At 55.2% G+C, this 26,574-nt stretch overlaps 1 protein-coding gene across 1 annotated transcript; it reads left to right on the forward strand.

Annotated features, from left to right (window-relative positions):
* Positions 1 to 691: 691 nt before the first annotated feature.
* Positions 692 to 26,574, forward strand: VSTM2B (V-set and transmembrane domain containing 2B). Its single transcript, XM_064489979.1, has 5 exons — positions 692 to 854; positions 1,412 to 1,596; positions 2,545 to 2,574; positions 3,846 to 4,326; positions 25,853 to 26,574. Exons 1-5 carry the CDS (start codon positions 773 to 775, stop codon positions 25,939 to 25,941), a joined length of 867 nt encoding a protein of 288 aa, XP_064346049.1. The 5' UTR covers positions 692 to 772; the 3' UTR covers positions 25,942 to 26,574.

A 26,574-nucleotide genomic window follows, 5' to 3' on the forward strand; every position in this document is an offset into this window, starting at 1 on the left:
GGGGGGGGGGCGCTCCGGGGCGGAGGCGGTACCGGCAGTGGAAGAGGAGAAGGGAAGGGGAGGGAGGGCGGGGGTGATGCAGCGGTGGAGGCGGCACAGTGCCCGGCCACTGACCGCCCCCTCCTTTTCCCCTTCCCCTCCCTTCCCTTCCCCCTCTCTCTGCCTCTCTCCGGCTCTGGGGTCTGCCACACCGGACCCGCTCTCCCCGCGCTGCGCTGGGTCGGACGCCAGGTCTGCGCGCCGCGGCTGAGCGCCCACTCGCCTTGCGGAAAGAGCCGCGAAGGGACCGGCGGAGGCGGCGGCGGGAGAGCTAGGAGGCAGCCAGAGGAGGTGGCAGTCGGGAGCCAAATCAGAAGGAGACCGGGAGGCAGAAGCTCACGAATCCCAGGCGCGCACTCTCTTGGCCCAGGATGGGTCCCGGCGCGGCCCAACCCCTGACCGGCCCGCCGGACAGAGACTGAATTGCAGGTCCCCGTCGTCCTGTGGACGGCCGTACAGAGGGGGGCACAGACCGATCACCAGTAGCCTCCCGGCGGGACCTCGCGTTCTGCGCACCCCGTGCAGCGCCCCCCGCCGGAACCGCGCCGGGCAAGCCGGCGAGGGAGCGGGGCTGATTGGCGGCCGCCGGCGGCCGGGGGAGGGGGCGCCGCGCGGGGCCATGGCAGGCTCGGAGGCGTCCTAGCCCGAGCCCGAGCCGGATCCGAGCCCGTGCTGCCGCCACAGCCACCTCTCTGCGCCCGGGCCCCCGCCGCCGCCGCGCCCCCTGCGGGAGATGGAACAGAGGAACCGGCTCGGCGCCCTCGGATACCTGCCGCCGTTGTTGCTGCACGCCCTGCTGCTCTTCGTGGCCGACGGTGAGCGCGGGAACTTTGCTGCCTCGGGGGGCTCGGGAGGTCCTTGCCGGGTCTGCCAGAGCCAGCCTGCCCGGGTCGCCACGAAGGAGGAGGAAGAGAAGGGGAAGGCTTCACGGTCTCCAGCAATCCCGGTGTGCAGCCCCGGCCCGCAGGGGTAGGGGATGGAGAGAGGCGAAGGGTCGCCGCAGCTGTGGCGCCCGCGCCCGGGTCACTCGGAGCCAGACCTGGGCTCCAGCTGCGGACAGGCTGCTTGCGGGGCGCGGGAGTCGGCGCCCCCCAGCCTGGCTCTGGTAGTGCGGCCAGGCGCGGGGGAGAAGCGTTTAAGCCACCCCTGCTGCCCTGCCCGATCCGGAGGGAAGCAAGCAGCCTGCAGCGGTAGCCGGTCTCTGCTGCGGCCCGGCAGCTGCTCGACCGAACTTTGCCAACGCCTGGGCCACGCGAGTAGCTGGGGGGTGGGAAACACAAGGCCAGCGAGCCGGGGACCGACCGTCTCGCCTCGGGCTGCCCCAGGCCCCCGCCCCACAGCTGATCACGCCTCTCTCTTCCCCCGCCCCCAGCTACATTTACCGAAGTCCCCAAAGATGTGACAGTACGGGAGGGAGACGACATCGAAATGCCCTGCGCATTCCGGGCTAGCGGAGCCACCTCGTATTCTCTGGAAATTCAGTGGTGGTACCTCAAGGAGCCGCCCCGGGAGCTGCTGCACGAGCTGGCGCTCAGCGTGCCCAGCGCCCGGAGCAAGGTAACCGGCCGCCCACGCGGCGCCAGCTTTCACCCCGCTAGGGCCGGGGCGGCTGGGGTAACCCCAGCGAGGAAAGCAGGGCGCCGCCCTGTGGTGCAGCCCATTTCCTACCCGCCCCATCCCCACAGCACAGCTGTTACCCTTAAGCCTAGTTAATTCATTCCTTCTCCAGATACCTCCCCCAACTCCACGGCTAGCCTCTGAGAAGCCACACCTCATCCAGTTCGCCTGCTCTTGCTGGCTGCGTGCCCATAGGCTAATGGGTGCTGCATATTGAAAGAAGACCACTTGCTGGGGCCGGGCTTTCCCTGCCCTCTGCCGCTCTGAGGTCCTCAGGGCACAGGGCCAAGGAGTTAAGCTCCTCTGGGCTGGGTTCCAGAAGCCGGCAAAGCACCGGATACATATTACCTCCAGCCCCCACAAGATCAGAGGGACTGCCCCCACTGCCCTTCTGCCTCTTAAACCAGTTTCTAGTGCGGGGGCACGCACACACACAAACACACACACCACCGACCTACCCTCTACCCAGAGTCCCATCCTCAGTTACTGCTCACGTCTCCCACTGGATTCTGTCCAGATACACCGGCCCCACCATCCAGCTTTTCAAGGGGCTTAGAGAAGTATGGCAGGGAATGAGGATGCGCTGCGGGGGGGAGATGGGCCTTTCTTCCCACCCTGGTGGCAATCCAGCCTCCCCTCTTTGGCTGGCAGGTGTGCTAGGGCATCCACTCCTTGGCCGGGCGCCATGCCAGCTCCAAGCCCATCTTCCTTCTGGGTAAAACTCCTGAAAACCCTGATGTCCTTCGGGCCCTCAGCTGTGGCCTCATCCCGAGCGGTTTCGAGTCCCAGCCCACCAGCAGAGGGTCTTCTTGTGGGAGGCGCATGTGAGTTCCCTAAGACTGAAGGCCGACAGTCTAATGTCTCTCTCTCTCCCTCTTTGCATTTTAGGTAGCAAATAAGGATGCAACTAAAATCAGCGTAAGTGTAAGCCCAGCGCGGGCCGCGGGAGACCCCTTCTGGCCGCTTTTCGCCCCGCAGCTTCCTCCCTTTTAGAAAGGCTCAGCGGCCCTGCGGTGTAGGGCCCTGCTCACAGCATTGCGTTGTCGGCTGCTTGGCCTGTTGGGGCGCCATCTGTCGCTGGTAGCGGATCTGGTTCTTTTTTGTGTAAATCAAGGGTCCCAGGCTTGAATCTCCTTCCTCCGCTGTACGCTCAGCTGTAAAACTCTTCTTCGGGACCGCACGTTCCGGCCCCTTGCCCTAGCCATGACCCGTACTCAGAATTGTGGCCCCTACTCCCGCCCCGCACACACCTGGCACCCAAGTGGTGCCCTCCTCTGCAGCCCTCTCCTCGCCTGGGTTGCAGTTCACCCTGCCGGTTGCGGGCTGGTTGCAGGGGAGGGGGGAGAGACTTGCCAGGTTGCCAGAAGGTCAGGGAGGAGATGTGCCCAAGCTTTCCAGGAAAACCAGGGCCTCCTCCTATCCTGGGTTCAGAGCTGAGGGTTCCCTGGGAGCTTGGTGAGGGCCACAAAGCCGCTGCTCTCCCGCATCTCCACCAGGCTTCAGGGGAGGTGTGCTTCATCAGGAGCTTCAGGCTGCCGAGGAGAGGCAGGTTCCTAAGTAGCAGGACCCAGGGGGTCCGTCAGCAGCCTCTACATTTCCTGCTCCTTGGGAGTGTGGAGGGTTAGCTGTGGTCTGAGGTCTGGGAAGCCTTCCTTTCAACACCACCCGGCCCTCCAAAATCTAGAATAAAGAAACGTTAGTGTGAGTAGATGTGGAGGGCCGGACGTAAGGCCATGCCTCAGAGCCCATGTGGTCAGATGTGGTGCGCTGCTGTGGGAAAGACATGGAAGGTTAGTGTCTAAAGGCTGAGCCTGAGGTTCTCCCAGGTGCCAGAGGGAGGAAGGAGGGGTAGGTTCTGCGGTTCTGAAGGGAAAGCTATGGGCAGTCACAAAGGTAGTTTTGTGTGGGCAGGGGGAGCAACCTGAGACACTCTGTTAAGATATCGGGGAGCTGCAGACACGATGCAATGGGCAGGGTCACCCAAGGTCCACTTAGAGTTGAGAGCTCTATGCCACTGGGGAGACATGGTGGTGGAGGGGGGAGGAAAACTGAATCGTGATGATGGGCAGAACCGGGTCTGAAAAGTGTTGGGGTGCTGCGGCCTGGGGGCGCGCTGGGGGGCTGGCCGGGAGAGCGAGCTGTGGACCTGCCCATTCCGGCCTCTGACCCCAACGCTCGCTCTCTTGCAGACCGTGCGCGTCCAGGGCAATGACATCTCGCACCGGCTGCGGCTGTCCGCCGTGCGGCGGCAAGACGAGGGCGTGTACGAGTGCCGCGTGTCGGACTACAGCGACGACGACACGCAGGAACACAAGGCCCAGGCGCTGCTGCGCGTGCTCTCCCGCTTTGCGCCGCCCAACATGCAGGCCGCCGAGGCCGTGTCCCACATTCAGAGCAGCGGCCCGCGTCGCCACGGCCCAGCCAGCGCCGCCAACGCCAACAACGCGGGCGCCACCGGCGCCGCGGGCCGCGCCACCTCCGAGCCCAGCCGCGGAGACAAGAGCCCGCCTCCCGGGAGCCCTCCCGCCGCCCCGGGTCCCAGCGTCCCCGAGGCCGCCGCCGCCTCCGCGGCCCACGCAGCCACCACCACCGTCGCGGCCGCGGCCGCGGCCTCATCAGCGTCGCCGCCACCCCGGGAGGCGGTCCTTCTGCGCCAGAGGCACGGCTCGGGTAAGGGCGGCGCCGACAGGGGCGGGCTCGCGCGGGGGTGGTGCTCGCCGGAGGGGCGGCTCGGCTCGGGTCATTTGCGGATGCGGAGTCGTTGGTGTTTAATCTGGGTGCGCCTGGAGCGCGTTTTCCGCAGCCTCACTTCTGCCCTCTTCTTGTCTTTGCTGTTGGCTGCTTGGAGCATTCGTTACATGTATGTTGAATGTCGGAGCTGCCCAGCCCGCAACTTCCTGGTACACACGGGCTGGAGTCTGGGGAGCCCTCTTGAGTATGAGGGCTGCACTCCGACGGCGGTGGTCCTGCTTTTCTCCTGGAGCCCTTGGCGCCTAAATGATGGATATAGCGCCCAGTCTAGAGTGGAGGGAGCTGGTTACAGCTCAAGACCTTCCAAGTCGGGATTCTGCCTGACTGAATTAAGAGTCAGATTTTGTCCACGCCAGCTTGAGTGGGCCTGGCTGTGCAAGCTCTGTTCTCTGGCTAACCAGCCTGATCCTAGGAACAGGCTCTTCGATAAATCTCCACTCCAGTCTCCTTTAGGCCCTTACTTAGTGGGTGGGGATGGAGCCCTTCCATTGTTAGGAGGGCACCCAGAGGTTAAGGCCTGCTATCCTAAGGAGCTGAGAGGGCGAGGGAGAAGGGGAGAGAGGAGCAGGGGAGAAGGGAGTCAGAGAACAGAAGGTCAGGACCATAGGCTGACGGCAGGGCAGGCAGCTCTGGGGCAGGAGGGGCTGCTTAGCCATGGTGGGGTTTTATGGAGGATGCTAGAGCCTACTGACCAAGGTGTCACTCTGCCCAAGGCATTCCCCACTCCCAGCACCCACTCAAAGCTGGGCCTCAGAGATGAGCTCAGCCCCAGTGCTCACTCCCTGGGTCTGATTTTAGGCAGGCCACTCTGACTCGGTCTTGTCTGATGCATAGTCCCTCAGAGAGCATCCCTGCCGGCCTTGCAGCATGGGAGGCTGGGTTCTGGGACAGTTGCATGTAGCACCCCCCTCCCATGGAGGGGGGCAGGGTGTTGAAGCACACTTTCATGGCATTCTCATGGTTCTCCAAGTGCAGACCACCTGCTACCAGCATCAGGGCTTGTCAAGGATGCAGGCTCCTGGGCTCTCCTGCTGAATCCAAGGTGACAGACATCCTAGCCTCCCTCCCTGGCTGATTCTTAAGCTTTCAAACATCTGCATCAGTTCAGTTGTTTCTCACTCAGTTATACTACCTGTGGGAGCTTCTCCATGTGGCTCAGGCTGCTGGCTAGATCTGGAGGCCCCATCTCTCTTGGACTCCACACAGCTACCCACAGGACCTTCCCCCAGGGTCGGCTGGGAACCTGTGGAGGGCCTCTCCCCAAACAGCCCTAGGCTTCCCCACCTGACTTGAAACTTTCAAGATAACACCAGCTGCTGGGAAAAACCACAAAATGCAGAGGTTTAACATGATTCAAATGTATTATTTCTGGTTCACATCGCTAGTGGAGGGCCAGGGTGGGGGGTGCTGTTCCATGCAGTCATTCAGGGACTCAGGTTGACAAAAACTCTACCATCTTCAACAGGTGGCTTCCAAGGTCGCTCTGGGTATCAACAGTTAGCCCACAGACAAGGGAAGAGAGAATGGAAGCAGCCCTTCTCAGCATAGTTCCCTGAGAGAACCAAGCATAATGCTCTAAGGCACACATTACATATGATGAACTGACTTCTTGTGCATTTAGGATAGGTCTAAGTGTCTGTCATTCTTGGAAGATTGAAAAAAAATAGCCACTCAGAATAATTTGGTAAGGCTTAATTCTCTCAGAGAAAAGCTGATATGGAGAATGGCAAGGGAGGTTTTTAAAGCCCGGGCCTGGAAGTGGTAAATATTACTTCCACCCTCATCCATTGGCCAGAACTCTGTCAAGTCGTCCAACAGACGCAAGGCAGGCTGGAAAGTATAGTTCTCAGCTTGGCACCTGTTTTCCAACCTCATCTCTTCAGGGTGGAAGAGGATCATGAATCATAAGCCTAGCACACAGTAGGTGTACTAGAAAAGCACTAATTGACTTGCGGAGTGATTGGCTTTGCTGATGCTGACTGTGAAGAAAACACCCTTCTGCCCCATCCCCTTGGGGCACTAGCAACTGTGTGTCCCAGGCTGGAGCATTCGTATGGGATGTTCCATAGACTGTGAGTAGAGTGGCAAAGCAGAGGATTTGGCAGGCCAGAGGCCCAGATAGGAGTTGTGCCTACACCAGTTACTGGCTGTGTGACTTTAGACAAGTGGCTTAACATCTCTGAAAGTATTTCTTTCAGAAATACTTCAGTAATCCCTAACCTCAGAGGGAACTCAGAATGGAAACCGCTGTTTAAAGTTTACTATTATCACCATGGCCATTATCTGCTCCGGCCAAAGAAGAAAGGGATAAAGCTGAGTGGCTGGTGGTTGGAGGCCAAGCTGTGGACAGCCTTGAATGCCAAGTGGAGCAAAAGGGACCATTAAAGGCTTTGGTGAAGGAAGCACCATGTGAAAAGAGACCTTGTTAGTAAACTTGATAGTGCTCACAAAAATGTTAATGAGGCCAAGCTCACGAGCTCATTCCTGCTTGAATCTCCCTCTCCCCGTGGCCAGAGCCTGATCCTCCGAGCCTAACCAAGGCTGACCTGACTTTGCTGGCCAGAGCTGGTCAGATCACTAATCTCTGGGTTTGGCCACAGGGTGGCTCCAGTGCAACTCATCGCTATAGCGGAGAACCCAGCCGAGGAAGGTGGCGCCAATAGTGTCCTTCTTTCTAGAAGATCTGGAGGTCCTCAGGTCAGCCCAGCCGCTCTGATGTCACAGAGCCCAGGGCCTCCCAGCAGGTGGTGCCTTGGGCACTTGCCAGCCACAGGGCAGCATGTTAATTCCACGTAGATCAGAGTAGCAGCCCAGGCAGGGGGCTCCTCTGCCCTCCCGGGAGTGGGAAGTAGTGTTCATTTCCCTCCAGAGAGCACAATCAGCTGCGCCCCCTGCAGGACTGGCAGGGAAGTGCAGCTAAGATAGGGGTACGGTAGGGATAGGGCCCCTAAGATCTCTGTTGCCTCCAAACCCTTGCTTACTCCTGAACAGAAACAGGAACAGGCCAGAAACCATGTAGACATGTCTCAGAAAGAACCCTAAGTTTCTCTCCAGCTCCTGTTTGGAAGGCCAGAAAGCCTGTGTCCTCCAGTCTCCAACTGAAGCTCTTGGGAGAGTCACTGTGCCATGGGCCCCCTGTGTCCCACTCTGGGCATGGAGAAGTGAGTTAGGTGACCCTAATCCAAACCTGCCTGAATGGCTTGATCCCAAAGAGGGACCATGCCACCTTAAAGTGTCCCTTCTTGCCTCACCATGCAAGTCCACCAAGGCCGTGGCTGTTGATGGGATGAAGACAGCAGACTGTGTTTTGGGTGGCAGGCATGAGTGACCTTTCTGTGGGACGGTGTCGCTGAGCAGCGCTTGGTCCTGCCCAGCCTCCCTGAGATGACGCAGCCCGGCCGATCACTCAGAGCCACCAGCAGCTGTGAGTCAGAGAGGGAGCTCGAGGCGGCGACCTCAGGCTTGGACTCCCCCCGCTCATAGTTCTTGGCAGCTTAGAGGGGAGGGGACGAGGAAGGACTGTTGCCACTTGGTTACCAGGCAAGGGTGTTTGCAGAGCGTAGCAGTGAGGGGGCTGGCACAGCAGATGGCACATTCAAACCGGGCCATGGAGGAGAGGTGACAAGAGCATTTTTAAATGTGTGGACAAGGTTAGGGCAGCCAAGGATGAGAACTGGTCCCCGGGGCTAGTAGCAGGAGAGCCATTAGCACCTTTGGCCGTAAGGGGAGGGAGGAATTAGCAGAACCCAGAGAGGTTAGCTGGATGGCGAGGCCTCCCTGCAAGGAGCTGAGGCCTTGGGAGATGGACCCAGATGACCCACAGTGACCCAGCAAGGACATCACTGTCCTCCTGCCCTGCAGTCCCCTGTCAGGGCCTCCCATTGGCCATATCCTCCTGGGAGCTGGGGGCAAGGGTGCCCAGGTGATGCAGCCTGTAGCAGCCAGTCTGCAGGGGCTCAGAGCAGAGTGGAGAAAGGTGGAGGGTAGATCTGAGGGGACAAAGGGAATAACTCAGCTCTCAGTGGAAGGAAGATGAATTCCACTCCACCCCAACTCCAGGACAAACCCAGCACTGAGTTTCTAATTAAAGAGGACATCAAAGGCCTGGTTGGAGTGGACACACTGGCTGTTTCAGATTGGCAACCTCAGAGATGATCCCAACTCACCTCCCAGGACAGTGTCTCATTCAGTGATTGCTCCTGGAAGAAAGTCAGAGGTCCCAGACAACACTGTCTTGCTCCGTTTTTTAAGCAAGAGGTTTTTAATGCCAGGGAAGGGCTGGGGGGACTTACTCGAAACTTTATCCTTTGGCGACAGCACACCTGGGCCAGAAAAGCCTTCCTGTGCCTCGTATGTGCCCAAGGTAGCCAAATACATATTTGCACTAAAAGTTTATGTGCAAAAACTCATTCATTTCACGTCTCATTTGTCAAGAGACATTTGGATATTTGTGCTTAAAAATAACATGCGCTGGGTAAGCACAGCAGGGCCAGCACAGGAGACTGGGCTCTGTCTTAGCCATGTTTGTAAATCTGGCTCCTGATTAATCTGAACACTGACCTATTTTTCATAAATACTTTTTTGCTGGTTGCCATTTCTAGAAGCAAAAAAAAAAAAGGGGGAAAGAGAGAAAACAAAACAGAGTATCTTCCAGACAAACCCTTCTAACTGGAAAGGTGCCACCGTGAAGCCAAGTGAGGCCTCAATCGAATACGGTTTGCAACTGAATGGCTTGTATGTTGGCAAGAAGTTCCCCTCTGCAGGGACCTGGGGATCAAATCTGTGTTGTGTGAACCTTTAATTAGCCTCAGGGCTCCGGCTCCCAGAAGAGCCGCCCTGGCCCCTACAGAGAGCCGACTGCATGTGGCAAACTGCTGCCTGGTGCCCACACAAAACTGGCTCTCAATATTTGAATTAATAATGAGAGAAAGACAGCCAAGGCCATAGGTGTGATGGCTTTAGAGAGACTGTTACTGCTGGGAGCCATCAAGGCGAGCATCCTTGGGTGTTGCCATGGCAACCGTAAACCATGCCCAAAGTGGGCTGTGGACAAGGTGAAGGCACTCACTCTCCACCCATGCCCCTGCTGGATGACGAAGCTGGTGGAAATGGCGCCACATGGGCAGGGGAGCATCTCCATGCCATGGGGAAGTGGGGAGGGTCTCCAGCTCGGCCAGCAGAGCCAGGCAGCCGTCACCTGGTCTCCCATCTCCCCAGACCCACAAGGACCCAAAAACCATCACTTTAAATGAACAACCCACTCTTCCCTCAAGCTCTGGTGTAACACGAGGATCATAATTAAAGAGAAAATAAATCTGGCAAAGTTGTCCCAGAGAAGAGAGAGTGAGGCTCACAGAGCATCCTGAAAGAGAAAATTTTAAAGGGTTTTATAGAGGAAATGGCTGAGCCTCACAGCTGGCAGGAGACACCCGCATCAGTGGCAAACGTGTGATTTTTAACTACGTGGAGTCCCCTCCTTCATCAGCCAGTCACGTGGTTGCATGAGCAGGAACCGAGGGTGGCAGCCACAGACTCAGCTCAGGGCGTCAAGGGCCCGGGGAGCTCCAGGACAAAGCTGCCTGTGTCAGTGGGAGTCCCTAGGGCAGACAGCCCTAACCCACCTGAGGCAGTCAGAGGACGCCTCCTGTGGGAAGTGTGGAAGAGGTGCCTGGGGTTTTGCCCTCCTGCTCAGCTCAGTCCTGGGAAAGTTTCTGGAGGCTTCTCCTTACCTCCCCACCCCATGCCCCGTGGATTGAGAAAATCACACCAAATGGAGGGACCTATGTCCATCACTGCCCCGTGCCCCATGGATCGAGAAAATCACACCAAATGGAGGGACCTATGAGTCAGCTCACTGTACAGCTGTTCTCGCAGCATCAGGGAGACCTCAAATTAAGGATGAAGCAGCTGTACCCTGGACTGTAATGATGATAAATGGTAATTCTTGCCTTTCACTGAGCACTTAGTAGACACCACACACGTCTCACTGGCTTCCCTCCTTTCTGCAGTTCCCCATGACTCCTCCTGCCCCTCTTCATCAAACAGTCCCCTCCTCGGAGCCCAGACCCTTTCCCCAGCTGGGTGGCAGCCCCACGACATGAAGAGCGGAGAGCTAGCCTTTCTAAATGTCACTGGGAGCTGAACCCACCAAGGAGCTTCTCATTAAATACTCCAGGCGCACATCTTTAAAAGCTCTGGATATTAAGGATTCCCCAAGCATCCGTGGGAATAAATGAGGTCAAGTGCTTTGGTGATACCGTATTGATTACTTCTACCGCATGTGGACAGAGGCAGGGGCTTGGCCATGGTCTCAAGCCCTGAGCCTTATGGAAGATGCCGACTTGGTTTTCAGACACCTTTGCAGCACAGGGGGTGTCATCTTTTCGATTCTCCCATGCTCTGTGACTGTTACCAGGTATCCCTCGGAAACTCATATCCAAAGCAGTGAGAAGCCCCGCTTTGTCTTATGTGAGGGTTGCAGGGAGGTTGAAGATGACAAGCAAACAGGCCTGGCCCCTGCAACTGCCGTTCCCTGACTTTTCCTCATAAAGGATGACAGGCCTCGTTCCCTGGGGTGGGGCTTCTGGGGAAGACAGTGGCTTTTGTGTTCTCGGGAAGGTGTGCTGTAAATATGGGACGGATTACCCAGTTTGGCCTCCTCTGAATAGAGGGCCGTGGAAGGGGCTGCTGGCGGTGCTGGGTGGCCGTGGGGCAGGGACCCTTGGGAGGGAGGCCTTGAGAAGCCTTGTCCCTGCACTGGCGCTCCTGGGTGAGGCTATTTCTGAAACAGATTGGTTGTTTGTTCCATCATTACTGCTCTCCAGGCTGAAATAGCAAAGCTACTTTGGACTGGCTTCTGGTCTTTATGGTTCAAGGAATGTGTTTGGGGTGGGGGGGCGTTGTCTGTATAAAGTAGAGCCTAACTATTTCAAAAGCTTTTTCTCCACCCCCCATCCACCCGCTCACCCACGCCCAGGGGCTCTGCCCCATCCAGCTCAGGAGTGGCTATCCTGCCGGTGGCTGCCATGGGGGGACAGACCACTGAGGTCTGTGAAGGCCAGTTGTAAACAGGGCACGTCCTGAGGGCGAGACCGTGCATGCCTCGGGGCCAAGGCAGCATCAGTCCTCTCTTAAAGGATCTGCCCATTATGGTGGAAGAGACAGAACAAACCTGAGCCAGGCTGACGACACTTCAGCAGGGAGTTTTACTCACCACCTTTCCAACCGTTTTCTCCTTCCTGCTGACATTTCAGATGCTCCTTGCTGCGCAGCTGGCTGGCTGGTTGGTAAGCCAGGGTGTGAATGCCAACAAATTTCCCTATTTCTGGGCCCCGCATAGCTCCAGCCACCCAGAAGTCTCAGTCCATGCCTTACTCTCTCACCCTTTATAAGGACCATGCTTCTCATTTTCCATGCACTTGGATTCGAGTTCTGATCCATCACTTCTTGCCCCCCAACACGCGAGCTCCCGCATCTGTCATCATCTGGGTGGCACTGTGCCCATGGCAGAGGGCGAGGGGCAGGATTAGAGGAGATAATCCACAGAAAGAGGAGCTCAGCACAGGGCCTGGCTCCCAGAAAACGCTCAGTGGATGCTGGCTCTTACACCGGCATTGTTCGTGGGAGTGGCACCGCCTGCCCAGGGTCATGTCACGAGGCCTGGGGACTGGACAGGGTGCTTTGAGACGTCCTCGGAGACGTTCTCCCTCCATGCCTTCTCCGTGTGCTGGGAGCCTCATGGGGCTAAAGTGAGAGAGGGAGCTGATGACACTTCAGAACAGAAAGTGCACTCAGATTGCAAATGGCTCGGCTTGGTGGCGAGGTGCTATTTTGGTCCTTTCTCTCTCCGTGCCATTTGGAGGGGGGAGGATAGGAAACGGGGATGATGCCATGTCCTCATCCTTGTCTGGTTGCCGCTGTTTTCCATGAGTCAGGAGCCCCTTGGTGAGCAAGGACAGGTTCACCGTGGTTCCTCATGTTCCACCTGCAGGCTGAGCCACCACATCTGTGCACCTGCGTGCGGGCTGGCTGCACTCCTGTGGGGTGCCTGGTCTTGCTCCGCTGTGTCCAGTCTCCCCTCAGTGGGGAGGCCGTTGTGATGAGGTGGGAGGTGGGCCATTGGGCTGGCCAGGAAGCCACGTTCTGAGGAGAGGCTGGTGTTGGCAGCATTAGGCGAGGGCGTCTCCACTCAGGAAGGGAGCAGAAGGAACCAGGACCCGTAGGAACGGTCAAGCAGCCGAAGACCCTCCGGGGCCAGCCTGGGCTGGAGAGCAGGTGCCTGGTGGCCTCCTCCCTGGGACTTCTACCACTCGAGATGGAGCCCCTTGTGCAGGGAAGCCGGGTGCCCCGCAGGGATGGGTGTGTCAAGGACAGGGCTCAAGGTCACTGTTACAGGCTCAGGCCTGCGCTGTCTTCCCCTTGGTCCCACATTTTGCCTTTCCTGTTCACATCTGCCCAGATGCCCTCACTGTGGCTCACTGAGCCTGATAACTGCCAGGCTGATAAAGTTGCTGCTCGGCACCTGGGACCCATGGGGAGAGGGTAGGGCGAAGAGAGGGCTGTGTCCACTCCAGGAGGCCAGGACCGCTCCTGCCGGATGTGAGCCTCCCTCCCACCAGCACAGAGAGCCCACTGCAGGCTCGCGGGAAGGTGGGCCGCCCACCTTCACAGGATGGGTATTGTCAAAAATAGAGAGCCCCTTCCTCTGCCGACCCCCAGCCCCTGCGCATCAGCTCTCCTCCAGGAGGTCTCGGTTTTCTTTAAACCGGGAAGGCCCAGCTGCAATGTCAGTTCCCTTACAACGACTCTTATTACAATATTGATTCTCACACAAATGCCACTTGGCCCAGAGGAGGGATTGTTCATAAACCCCAGGGAGAGGGAGCTGACATGGTGTCATGGCTCATTCTGAGCTGGGGTGGGTTCCTGGCTGACTAGATCTTCTCTGACCAGGGGGCCAGGGGGCTGCCCAAAGCTTCAGGTAGACCCAGCCCCTGCGTCGGGGAGGATCTAACAGCCCAGCGGTGGTGGCCAGACTGAGCAGGAGGTACTCAGAATGAACTCAGGGCTCAGCTGGGACACAAAAGGGACTCAGACAAGGTGGAGCCAGGGTGGGCTGCTGGTGGGGGGGTCACTTCACAGAGGGAGGAAGGCTTCCCTGACCCTCCAGCCCAAGGGGTGTCATCCATCCTGAGCACCCAGAAGTGCCCCACTGCTGCCTCAGGCCCCCAACATTTCCCTGCTGTCCTGGAGTCAGTGCCTGACTGAGCACCCCGTCCAGGCTGATGCCCCAGGAAGACCTGATTCTTTCTCATGTCTGTGTCCCCATGACCTGACTTTCACACTCATTGGGCCTGGCACCAGTTCGTTCCTTCATTCATTTACTCCATTCATTCAAAGCATGTCCATTGAGCATCTTTTATGTGCAAGAACTGTGCTAGGCAGTGAGAACATACTGTGAATAAGACCAGACTGACAGTCTGAAGAGGGAGAGGCAGACACTGTCAAAGGGTCACATGGCAAGTAGAAGTTTGCAGACATTGCTGGCACTCCAGATGGAGACCCATGGGCTATGGGAACTAAGAATAGGGGGGATGGTCCCTGAGGGAATGACACTTAAGCCATAATCTGGGAGATGATTAAGAGTTGGCTTGATAAAGAGAAAGAGTAAGGCCTTCCAGGAAGAAGGGACAGCATGTGCAAAGATCCTGTGGCAAGAGGGAGCAAGGGTTCAAAGACCTGACAAAGAGTTACTGTGGCTACAGCAGAGAAAGCAAGAAGGGGTGCCCGGGGGAAGTTAAGTCCGGATGTGTTCAGGGGTCAAACCCCATAAGGCCTTATACTGGGGATGGGAGCTTTGGCTTGTCCTAAGGGCAGTGGATGGGGAGCCAGTGGCTGGCAGGGCATGGTGCTCCTGGTTGTAGTGTGGAGAATGGAGAGGTGGGAGTAGAGTGGATGTGGGGAGACCATGTTAGAGCTAGTGACCCTGCCAAGAGATGACAGGGCTTGGACTAAAAGTTTGGATGGATGGGTGGTGGGATGGATGGGTGGTGGCAAAGCGAGTACCTGGTGAGTGAGTGAAGGGAAGGCTGTAACTGGGTGGATGGGAGGATGGGGGTGGGTGGAAGGAAGGATGAGTGGACATGTAGATGGGTGAATGGATGGAAGGAGTGTGTGGAAAGACTAGGAGCTGGTGGATGGTGGGAGGAAGGGTGTCACTGTGTGGATGCATGGGTGAACAAGGGTAGAAGGAAGGATGTGTGGGTTCCTGGATGAAACACGGATGGGAAGATGAGTGCATGTGGCATGCAAGGTGGGCTTTGCAGGAGGAGTGGGGCAGGGGCTACAGACGTGCCGAGGGTCGGCGTTCCCACACCTGAACTCGGCACACTCAGTCCACCTCTTCCAGGAAGGAGGCCACAGGGAGAAAGGTCCCAGGTGGTGGCATGGCACAGACTGGCTAGGCCAAGAAATTTCATGCCAGCTCATGCTTATGCTTGCTGTCCTGGGCCTTAGAAGGGATGGGTGGAACAAGTAGACACAGCCAGTCCTCAGCCTGCCCCATCTCCCCTAGCCCCTCAAACTTCAGATGGTACCTCCATCACTCACTAGTGAGGGGTGGGAGCAGGGGACCCCTCCACTGGGACACTGGGAAATCTGGTGGATGCAGCCTGGCCAAGACTTGATTATTGTTCATGTATAAGTTAACATAGCCATTTTTTTCAAGCATTTAAAAAATCAAACCTCCAGGTGGGCAGATGAATAACTGTATTCGCATTAAAGACTAATGTTAACAAAAAATACACAAGGCAGTAATCCATAATGCATTCTATTCTTCAGAGTCATATTTTAATGCGTGACATATCCTGGGCAGCTCCTCTGTACTAATTTTATTTAATGAGCACATGTTATAGAATTTTCAGAGCACTATCCCTGGGCAATTAAAATGTGTTAACCTTTCCGGTTGAATTGCGTTTCTGAAGAAAAGTCCTCAATGTGAAACAGAAGGAAATATCCAGGCGTCATCGAGGTGGAATGTAGAGGAACAACTGTTGTGTCCTGGCTGCTCTGGCCTTGGGGACCTGCAGCCCTTCTCCCTTGGCCTTGGGCCTCTGGTCTGTCATTCCTTCTTTTCCTTGGCCAGGCCCAGCCCCACTGAGCGGGACAAGGAGGCTGAGCCTGGACCCACACAGTGAGCAGCCTTCACTGAGCAGGCTCTAATTGAGTACTCACTGTTTGCCTGACCTGGGGAATCTGGGTCTGCCTCGAGGGACATACAGGCTATGGAGGGGACAAGTGGGATTTAAATGGGGCTAGAATGCCCCAAGGAGGGGCAGGGATCATTCTTGAACCCCTGACAGGTCTCCCTTCTTCCGTCTATGTAATGGGCACACCAGCACTCCAGCATCCACAAATCCATGAGTTTCAGATCTGGAAGGGGTCCTAGAGAGCCTTTAGTGAGTGGTTCCCAGACTTTGTTCCTAGGAACCCTGGGCCCCCAGCCCTAACTCGAGCTATAACCACAGCAATTCTGCCTCTAATGGTTTTAAATTTTGGGGTTTCCTCTACACTGCTGGTGTGAATGTAAATTGATGCAGCCACTATGGAGGACAGTATGGAGGTTCCTTAAAAAACTAAAAATAGACTTATATGATCCAGCAATCCCACTTCTGGGCACATACCCTGAGAAAAATATAATTCAAAAAGACACATGAACCCCAATGTTCATAGCAGTACTATTTACAATAGCCAAGACATAGAAACAGCCCAGATGTCCATCAACAGATGACTGGATAAAGAAGATGTGGTATCTATAATAGAATATTACTCAGCTGTAAAAAAAGAATGAAATCATGCCATTTACAGCAACATGGATGGACCTAGAGATTATCCTATCAAGTGAAGTAATTCAGAGACAAATATCATATGATACCACTTATATGTGGAATCTAGAAAAAGATACAAACCAGATATTTACACACCAGAAATAGACTCACAGACAGAAAACAAACCATGGTTACCAAAGGGGAAAGGGATAGGGGATGATAAATCAGGAGTTTGGGATTAACATATACACACTACTATATATAAAGTAGATAAACAACAAGGACCTACTCTAGAGCACAGGGAACTATATTCAATTTCTTACAATAAGTTATAATGGAAAAGAATCTAAAAAATATATATATATGTATATGTATAACTGAATCGCTTTGCTATACACCTGAAACTAACATTGTAAATCAACTATACTTCAATAGAAAATTTAATTAAATTTTTAAAAATTTTGGGGTTCCATGCAGCAATTAGCCACTGCTTTAAAAGATTTAACAACAACAGATTTAGTCCAAATAAAATAAGTAAATTATGCAAAATATACAAATACATTTATATATGTAATTTTTCCCCCTAAGGGAAACATTTGAAGCGGTTTACAAAGCTGCACATGGCATAATAGAACAAAAAGTATTTAATGAAGAAAATTGGAATAAAGGAAAAACGATGAAATTAATTTGAGAAAAGTTAGACAAAAAGATGTGTGCACACAGTCTTGGGCAGCTGAAAGGTCAGATCACTGTGCTAGCGATGGGTCTCCAGCTCCAGCTTGTATTTGAAGATACAGCTTGTGTTTGTGATGCCAAATGTGAAGCATCTGGCCAGTTGATGCTTGGTGCATCATGCCTGCTTAGACCAGCTAGGGACATCCAGGAAAGACTTCTATTCATTCATTCAACAAGCACTTCGAGAGAACAGCAGTGTGCGGGCAAGGTGCTCGGTGATGGGTTTACCCATTGGCAGAGGAGAGAGGGATGGAAAGGTAAACTGCCATGGCTGCCCAGACACTGCCCAGGGGGTGTGGAACTTGCCCTGGATCCCATGGGACAAAGGGAGCCTCCGAGGGGCAGGTGGTGAACGGGAGGATGTGGGGCGAGCAGTGTGGACGGGTGATGGAGTGGAAAGGGAGAAGAGTGGGTGCAGGTGGGCTGACCTGGGACCCCGGTGAGGAATTAGGACTTCAGCCCAGGTGAAGCTTCTGGGGGTTGGCGTGGTGTGGTGTAATGTGTACTTTGTGTTTGAAAGGCACACCCTGGCCTCTGGCTAGGCAGGTGCGGGGCCGGCTGCGGTTAGTGGATGTGAGGAGGCCAGTCAGGAGCACTGCACTGCCCAGATGTGAGCTGGTGTGGTGAGAGGGAGGGTTAAAGGACCAGGGCAGGGGTGGGCCTGGGGTAATGGGGGTTGGGGTGAAAAGCGGGCAAATTAAGAGCTGTCTTGGAGTGGGTGTCTCTGGGCTGGGCTGGAGAAGGTGGGTGAGCTCTGGGCATCAGGGAGTAGGGAAGGGCTGTCTAACAGCAGGAGCAAAGGCCCGAGGGCAGGAAAGCAAGGGCGCACATGGCCTCTGTGTGGCAGTTTTCCTGGAGTAGGGCATCTGAGGCAGTGTGGAGACAGATGATTCGCAGGTGCCAAGGAGTTACTGGAGATAACTTCTCTCCTGCCTACCAGCTATGCAACCTTAGGCAAGTCACTTAACCGCTCTGGGCCTCACGTGTGGAAGAGGACGTTGGTTCCTACCTCCCAAAGCCAACTGAGAGGGTTAAAGGAGAGAATTCTCTTGGCACCAGGAACCACAGACCTGTTAGAACCCCACAGCCTCAAAGTTTAAAGAATCTGAATGGGCCGGTGGGCTCCTCCCATGATGACTGGTCCCAGCACTGAGGGAGGCCCCCCATCATCCCTGCCCGGGGAGCACCCTGGTGCTCACTGTGGTCAGGGCTGCCCGTGGCCCTGCAGACGCCAGCCACCTGACCATATGGAAAGGCCTGTTTACCGTTTTCTATAAGTGGCACCATTAAAGGATCATTTGGGGCAAGATCTCATTTCAAAAGAATTAAGAAGCTGGAAAAGAGCTAGCAACACAGTTGGCCCCATTAAGAAACCATTATAAATGCTGAAATACAAAAAAAAAAAAAAAGGACATCTCATGCCCGTGCTCTCTCCTTTGGAAGCAGCCTGGGGCGGGGGTCAAGCTGAGGCACTGGGGGAAGGGGTGTTCCTACTCTTTGGCCTTGAGGGTTGGTGTATGTAGTCGTTAGGTATGTGGACAGAAGCCAGAGTGTCTCGGTTCGTGTCCCAGGCCTGCCATTTATCTTAGTGTGGTCTTGATAGGGCTGCCAGATTTAGCAAATAAAAATATAGGACACCCAGTTAAATTTGAATCGCAGATAAATAATAACATTTTAGCATAATATTCCTGTGTAATATGTGGGATTAATGTATACTGAAAACTACCCATTGTTTATCTGAAATTCAGATTTAACTGGGCAGCCTGTGTTTTATCTGGCAACCCTAGGCCTTAGGCAAGTCACTTTACCTCTCTGGATCTCAGTTTCCCCATCTGTCAAATAGGGACAGAATAGTAACCCCTACAGTTACGAGGATGGGATTTAAAGTAACATACTTGCCACGGTGCCTGGCCCCAGCAAGAGCTAGCCATGATTGCTGTTCTTATCCTGAAGGAGCTTGGCTCTGTCTGCTTGAGCCCAGCTGGGTCTGCTCCCTCCGTCCACTCCTCACTGTTGGTCTCAGCTCAGATCACCACCCCGGCTGTGGGTGGGATGGCTTGCTGGGGGCAGAGGAGAGGAGGAGGCCTGGGGCCAGCCCTCTGGCACATGGGCTTCCACCATGGCTGGAGCGGGAGGACATGTCGTCAGAAGGTCTTTTATGAGGCTGGGGGAGAAGAGGGCACGGGCAAGGGCCACATGAAAGGCACAGACATTCATTTGTGCCAAGCCCTCTGTGCCTGGGTGCTCAGAGAGGGCTTCCTGGAGGAGGCAGCACTTGTTCCAGGCCTGAGGTACAGATCAGACCTAGACAAAAGAAAAGGAGTAGTTAGTGGTTCTGCAGGATGTGGCTGGAGTCCACTCGAGGTGCTGGCAGGGAACAGTGGACCAGAGCACAGGGCTGGTGGCGGGGAGCAGTGAGAGTGAGGTTGCTGGGTAGGATTACGGAGATGCCCCAGCTGTGGCACTGAGACCGTGGCTTTCTCCTGTGGGAGGAGGGCACCCATCAAAGGTTTTCCACCTTAGAGAGAGTTCTTTAGGTGTATCAGAAGGAGGGAGGTGGGCACAGGATGGCAATAGCGGCAGGAAGACACTTTAGAAGGTCACTGCTGCCCTCTGGCCATGGCCACGGAGGGGGCGCTGACAGGCATGGGTAAAGCAGGTGGCAACCCCCCGCCTCTGCCCCCGTTCACCCCGGGAGCACTCAGGCTCCTCCCACTGCCTAGACACCGAGGCTGCCCTGCAGGCATCATCCCTGGTGGTCATGCTATCCCCCACCAGGAGGACAGCTTGTCCTCAAGCCCAGGAGCCAGCTGCCTGAGGCTTGGGTGGGACAGGCTAGCAGGACAGGGTCAACACAGGACCGAGGGACTGACACCCCCTCCGTTCTCTTGCACCTCTGCATCCCACACTTTCAACTTCCTTTAAAACCAATCAGCATTGGGTGCTCCCAGTTTTTGCCCTACTTACCAGCACACATTAATTTTATGGCAGAAATTAATTCTCTCCAATTCTGTTAGTGCTCAATTATTCCTTGCTGACTCCCTTTGAATAAATATCCATGAAGAGGCTTTAATTAAAATGTCAACAAGGGAAACAGCCTCTTTGCAAGGTGGCATCTTCCCATCCCACTGTGGCCAGACCGCCCGGTCTAACCAGCACAGCGTCCAGGGGAGGGCAGGGAGCAGGGCAGGTATCCCCTGGCGCAGGTGGCCGTCAGGAAGCCAGGAAGGTCAGGCCGCCGAAGGCTGGCCCCAGTTGTTGTCTCACAGTGATGTAAGGGGGTGAAGGTGGGATGAAAGCCAGGCCCTCTGGCTCTCACACCAGAGCTGGCTCAGAGGTTGCAAACTCAGATGGCCACAAAGAGCCAGGTGTGGGGATGGAGGTGAGTGAGGCGGGCTGGGCAAAGGGAGGCCTCCCTGTGCCGTGGACTATATGCATCTCCCCGGCAGATAAAGTCATGGTGCTTGACCATAGCCGAGATGACTCCTCAGGGCGCTCTCTACTCTGCTCCACAAGCCCCTGCAGACGCACAGAGAGACTCCTTGTACCCTGGCCCCAGGAAGCTCCAAGAAGGAGCCTTCTCCTTTGGCTGTGCTTGGCCATCCCTCACACTCACAGCATGGGTCCAGGATGCAGCAGGGCCATTGATGGGAACGGGGGTCAGAGCCAGTCTGTCCCCAGCTGCCCTAGGCAGACAGGCCTCGGTCTCCGTGGCTCAGTGGATGTCCAAGTCCAGCCCAGTTCAGACTGTTGCCGCTTGGGAGCTGGCCCTCTTCTCTCATTCACAGATGGCAGCAAGGGGAAAAGGAACAGAAGTGAACATCCATGCTGAGGGCACTCCACGTGGTACTCTGACTTCTTTAGCCTTATTCAAAAGACATGTTATGACAGCACAAGAGGCTGAACGGATACAAGTGGCCTTGCTCTGCCTGACACAGTGGAGGGACCGGTCCTCCAGACCCTCGTCCTAATCCTAGTATGTTAGGGTATCCATACTTCCTGGTGGAGTGGCTTCATCCACTGAGACTGGACCGGCTCTTCTCTGGCTCCCTGTGCTTGGCATGGGGGTATCCTAGGGGGCAAGGCCAGGTGTTACGGCATCAGCGACAGAGTGAGCCTCCAACTCAGCTTGGGTCACCAGAGCTTGAACCAGCCTGTTACCCATTTTCATGCGTAAAAACGGACCTCCAACGTGTCTGGATTTTACTTACTCTTCTCGAACCTGAAATAAATGTCTAGTTTTTAAGCTACAGCCACAACTAGCAGAACGAAGAAATGCAGCCTCTGAGTAGCACCGGACTCTCAGGGGGACACCGTTTGCACACTCCTGTCTGAGGCCAGCCCCTTGGCTGCGACTCCCAGGTCACGAGCAGACCTGCCGTGGTGATGGACCCGGGTCTGGGGACCCAGCGGGGAGGGGCTGCAGCTCTCTCCTGTCCACAGCCAGTGTAACAGGTGCTGCAGACCACAGCAGGGACAGGAGTTACCCTTGAGGCCAGGAGAACCATCCATGATCCTATAAGTGTGGGCAGGCACTGGGGGGAGGGCATTGGCTGTCTCAGCTGGCCGTGCCCACTGGTCCTGATCTCACAGAGTGGGGGCTGTCCCTTCAGGGCCCTTGTGGCTATGGGAGTCCAGGACAGAGTGGGGGCGACCAGCTGCCACCTCTGCATCCTCCCAGGAACCTCCAGACAGTGTGGGCAGAGTGAAGGTCCCAGAGGGTGGCCGGAGCAAAGCCGCCTTCTTCCCTTCCATCGCAAGGAAATGAATGGGCCCCAGAGGTTCCCTGTTGTTTTCTGACACGGCCCTTGGAATTCTGCCATTGCTGGGTAAATAGAGAAGCAGGGTTTACAGCTGCTAGCTGCTGGGACTGGTGCCTTTTCTGTGCCTATGGGGGCTGGGTCCACCCACAGCGTTCTTTGGGAGCCCTATTAAATGGCTCCGGCATAGACTGTATCTTGCTCACCATCCAAATGATAAAAGTTAATACCCACAGAGCCAAAGCCGCTTTGATTTCTTTAAGAATGATTAACCAAATGATGATGTATTTAATATAGAGAGTGAATCAGCTACTGTTGCATCAGATGCTTCCTTCACCTCTCAGGCAGCCTGATTTTCCAGCTTAGCCGTGACATAAATTTCTGCGGGTTCTAGAGCTATTCCTGGTACTCCTTGGGAAAGGAGGAAATAGATAAAGAGACTGTTAGCATTCAGCCATCGCAGCAGCTTCTGTGTCCTCGGGAACACTGACCTCCCCACGCCGCATAATCAAAGAGGCCGGGACAGGAGGTCCTGCCTCAGCTGAACCAAAGGCACCCTCCCGGCCCCTGCCCTGGAGGGCCAAGGCGAGCCCCAGACCCTCCAGCAGTGTGCAGTCCTAGCTCGCTCCAGGAAACAGTGAGGACAGACACGGGGGCAGGGGATGCTGATGGGGGGCCCCAAGTCAAGTGCTAGACAATTATCAGTGTCCCGCCCAAATGGACAGTGTCTGGGGAGGGGGCACGCTGGCTGCCACACTCCTGCATTCTAACCCATTCTGGTGTGAAGACCCCTCCTCCCCCAGGACCAGCCTGGAAGCCAGGCTTCCTTGGTCTGCCCTGGCTCATTTGGGAAGCCAAAAGGGAGTGTTGGGTATCCGATGAGTGATGTAGCAAGAGGTTCCAAAATTTGAGTCCTTCTTTCCCCAGAGATCCAGGATCGTGTCTGTCTTGAAAACAAACACTTGGGGAGACAGTTTGCCATGCTTATTCCATCTTGGAAAATGTTTCTCTTAAGAGGACAACCCTCGAAATGAGTTCTCCTCCAACTCTTTTCAGAAAAGTAGCTATGTTGCCCTTTTCATTAACACATTATTTGCACAGCACACACTGTGTGTGGCACTTTTGTTTACATGACTCTGTCTCTCAATTAGATTTTTCTGTATAACAAGGGACCCTAAAAACTTGGTGGCTTTGGTGTGACTCCAGGCCGTTTGTTTAGGTCGTGGTTCTGTGGGTTGGGGTTTCTCCTGCTGGTCTCTGTCAGGCTCATTCATGCATCTGTGGTCATCTCCCCATTCATCTGGGGGCTGGTTGGTCTCCAGGGACCTCAGCTAGGACGTCTCCTGGCTCTTATCTGGGGCAGGCCAGCCCAGTCTAACTCACCTGGCAGTGGGTTCCCACAGCCACAGAAGAAAGGGCAGGGCTCCGTGCACAAGCGCTTTACAAGCCTTTACTTGCTTCACACTTGATAGCACTCATCGGCCAAGGCAAGTCATATGGCCAATCTCAGCATCAGTGTGGGAGGGCACTGTCCCAGGGCGTGGACGCTGGGGACAGGAACATGAGGGAGGAGGGGCATTTGTAGCCATTTCTGCAGTCTGCCACTATGATCTTGCCTAATCTGGACCCCAACCCAGTGAGACAAGCCCCGCACACACTCATCTCATGGAGCTGTGCGTGTGCACATCCCCATTTTACAGAGTGTGGACAAGTCTCAGAATGATGAAGGGTGTTGCCCCAGGTCAGCAAGCTGACCTGGAAGCTGTGCCTCACTGCCCCCTCCCACCTCCCTTGGTCCCTTCTTTGGAAAGGCTGGGTCAGGGAGAGGATGAGGGGCCACCCAGGAGCCAAATCTGGCTCCCCCTGCCCCCCAGACATCCACCAGCCGACACACCGCAGACCCTGGTGTCCCCTCTCCTCAGGTGTCAGCCTCTGGGAGCCACCACTCCAGCCCTCCAGCCCCTGCTGCTCCCATCTCGGCCCAGCACAGCGGCAGGCTGATGGTTTCAATCCAGGGTCTTATGCAAATTAAAAACTTTTAAATGTGAGTAGGTGAGACTGTAATAGTGGGAAAGACAAGTCAACAGTATTTGGAAGCAAATTAAAATTTCTCCTCCCATCTCCTGTGCCCTGTGTTCACCTTGCCTGGCTCACGGCCCATTTGCCACGCCTCCTGCCCCTGCGGGCCTTGAGGGTCTGGAGTTCTGTCACACACAAACATCTGCTTTTAAGTGCCTCACACACTTGTTCCTGTCTTGTCTGCATGGGCCTGAGTGTCAGGGTTTGCAGAAGCAGAAGGATCTGCACCAGGAGATGCAGGAGGCCAGCGGGCCCAGTCTGGCCATGTGAGCCCTGTGTGCCCGGGAGGCAGGGCTCTGCCGGCCACACCCTGTTTTCCATGCATCTGAGCCTCAGTGAATCCACCCAGGCACCTGGCTCCATCAACTCTTCTGTCACCACATCCACCCTTGACCATTCCAGAGACACATCCCAGAGACACTGGCCCAGAGGAGCAGCAAAAGAAGACCCAAGTCTTCAGAGTAACCACACTGTGGTCCTTCCCAATGACGGGTAGCAAGAGGCAGGATGTCAGCTTGGGCCAAGCTGCAGGGGGCCTGGGTAACGACTGTGTGGATAATTAATACCCCAAGGGGAAGGTCAGCACACTTGGAGTGTCCTGTCCTTTTCTCAGTGGGGGCTCACAGCTGCGTTCAGATGACTGACCGCGGATGAGACGTGCACGGTGGATGGCCTCTGGCCCCCGCCCTTTTCTTCAGATCTTCAGTCACAGCCTCGTTTCTGAAAATAAACAGACGGAATCCAGCCTCTCAAGCCAGAATGGGCCTGGATCATTTGTCCAACCTCCTCCCTGTACAGCGGGTGGACAGGCCTAGGACACAGACAGTTATTGCCAGAACAAAAATGATTCGGGACCGGGGGGCAATGCCTTGGATAGAAAAGACTAACAGCTCTTCTACCTGGAAAGAGAAGGAAGCTGTGGGCGCAGGCCCAGCCTGGATGGGGAAGCCACGCATCTGGCCACCTGGCAGTAGCTCCCGCAGGCGGCCAAGTGGCGGTGGCCACAGCCTCTGCACCATCTGCTTGGCCCAGGGAAGGGCCTCCTGTGTCTCTCCTCTCAGGTACGGAGCTCCAGCCCAGCTGGCTAGGCGAGGCGAAGGGAGGAGAGAGGCCTCTGTATGGTGCAGGTGAGCAGGGTGGGGCTGGAAACTGCTTCCCAATTCTACGCAAGTTAGTAGTGATGTCCCCAGCACCTGGGGCACCCGTGGTGCTTCTACACTGGCCCCTCTCAGTCATCCTGGAGGGAGCATCTCCACCCCCAGGTGGGAAGCCTGAGGTTCACCGGTGGGGTTTCCCCCAGCCGCACAGGAGGCCTTCCAAGTAGGTGGAGACCTGATGGCTGATGGGGAGCCGGGCAGGCAGCCCAGGTGAAGCAGGGTGAAGGCACAATTGTTACTGTCCCAGAAGTGGACCAGGGGCCTGAGTTAGTGGCCACATTGAAGACACAGATGGGAGTGACCTCTCACCAGAATAGTGTGAGGGTCATTCCTCAGGGTCCCTAGCCCACTCACCTCCCCCAGTGGTTGCTGAGCGCCTCACTTTGACCCCAGGGACTGGACTTAACAGATCATGGAAAGAAGACTCACGCACAAGCATCAGGATGCCCCGGGCAGTGTGTTTGTGGATGCAGAGCTGTGCTATTCGGGCGGGAGTTGTGTGCCATCATGGAGTCTCTCTGGAGGAGGGGGAGCTGGACCTTAAAAGCTGAGGGCACTTTGCAGGGGAGTATTGGGGGGATGGGGTGGAGAGGGAGCATATTGTCTTATTCAACCAAAATAATGACTTAGACTTTGGATCTACTATTTAGCAGACGCCCTTCAGGCAGGGGCGCTCTGTCTGACCACGGTGGGCTCCCAAAACATGTGGTCAGTCAATAGGAAGCAGCCGCAGCAAAACTCTCCATCCTTACTGGAGTGGCCACGTGCCAGCTGGTCACCAAGGTCCAGAGGGCGGACCGCAGGAGGTACCCTCCTCCCATCTGCTTCCCTGGCCGCTGGGTTCTGGTGAATCAGGCATTAACCCTGCCTGTTCTCTTGTCCCCTGCAGGCACCGGCCCTAACTTCGCCACAGACCCGCTCCTCTCCCTGCTCCTGTTAGCGCTGCATAAGTTCCTCCGCCTGCTGGTGGGTCCCTGACAGACCCGCCCTGCTGCGCTCCTGAACGGGCCACCCCGCACGGCCTGCCCGCTCCCTGGCTGAGGACTGCATCGCCAGGCGGACGGACACCGACAGACTCAGAGAAGCATGACCAAGTTCACGTGGGAAATAAATAAATCATATTTTTGGGGAAGTCACACTAATGTAGAACACTTAAAATAATGCATCTAGTTTCCAAATCAGATGGAGTTTGGACCACGCCGTATGCCTGGGATCAATGAGTTCTCTATTTTAATGTATTTTTCTTTTCTAAACTTTTCCTCCAAGTCTTCATTTTGCACGAACTGTTGAGCAGTTATCTGTAGGATACTATGTAAAAATGTTGGGTCAAAGCCCAATTTCTGACAAAGCAAAATATTTTTAGTAGCTTATTGTGTTTCGGAAATTTTTTAATTTACTTTTTCCTTTGGGGGCTTTTCTTTTTTTTTTTATTAAAGTAAATTATTTCTTTTGAGACATTTTGATTAAAAAAGATACATCTTATCATAATTAAAATTCACTGTCAATAATATTTATTTTTAAATAAAGATTGGAAACAAGGTCAGACATTTGTTTATAAACTGTATTGTATATTGCTGAATAACAGTTGAATAAAAAACAACTTTGAAATAA

This window comes from Camelus dromedarius, chromosome 9 (assembly GCF_036321535.1).
Source record: "Camelus dromedarius isolate mCamDro1 chromosome 9, mCamDro1.pat, whole genome shotgun sequence".
In the NCBI taxonomy this organism is placed as follows: Eukaryota; Metazoa; Chordata; class Mammalia; order Artiodactyla; family Camelidae; genus Camelus; species Camelus dromedarius.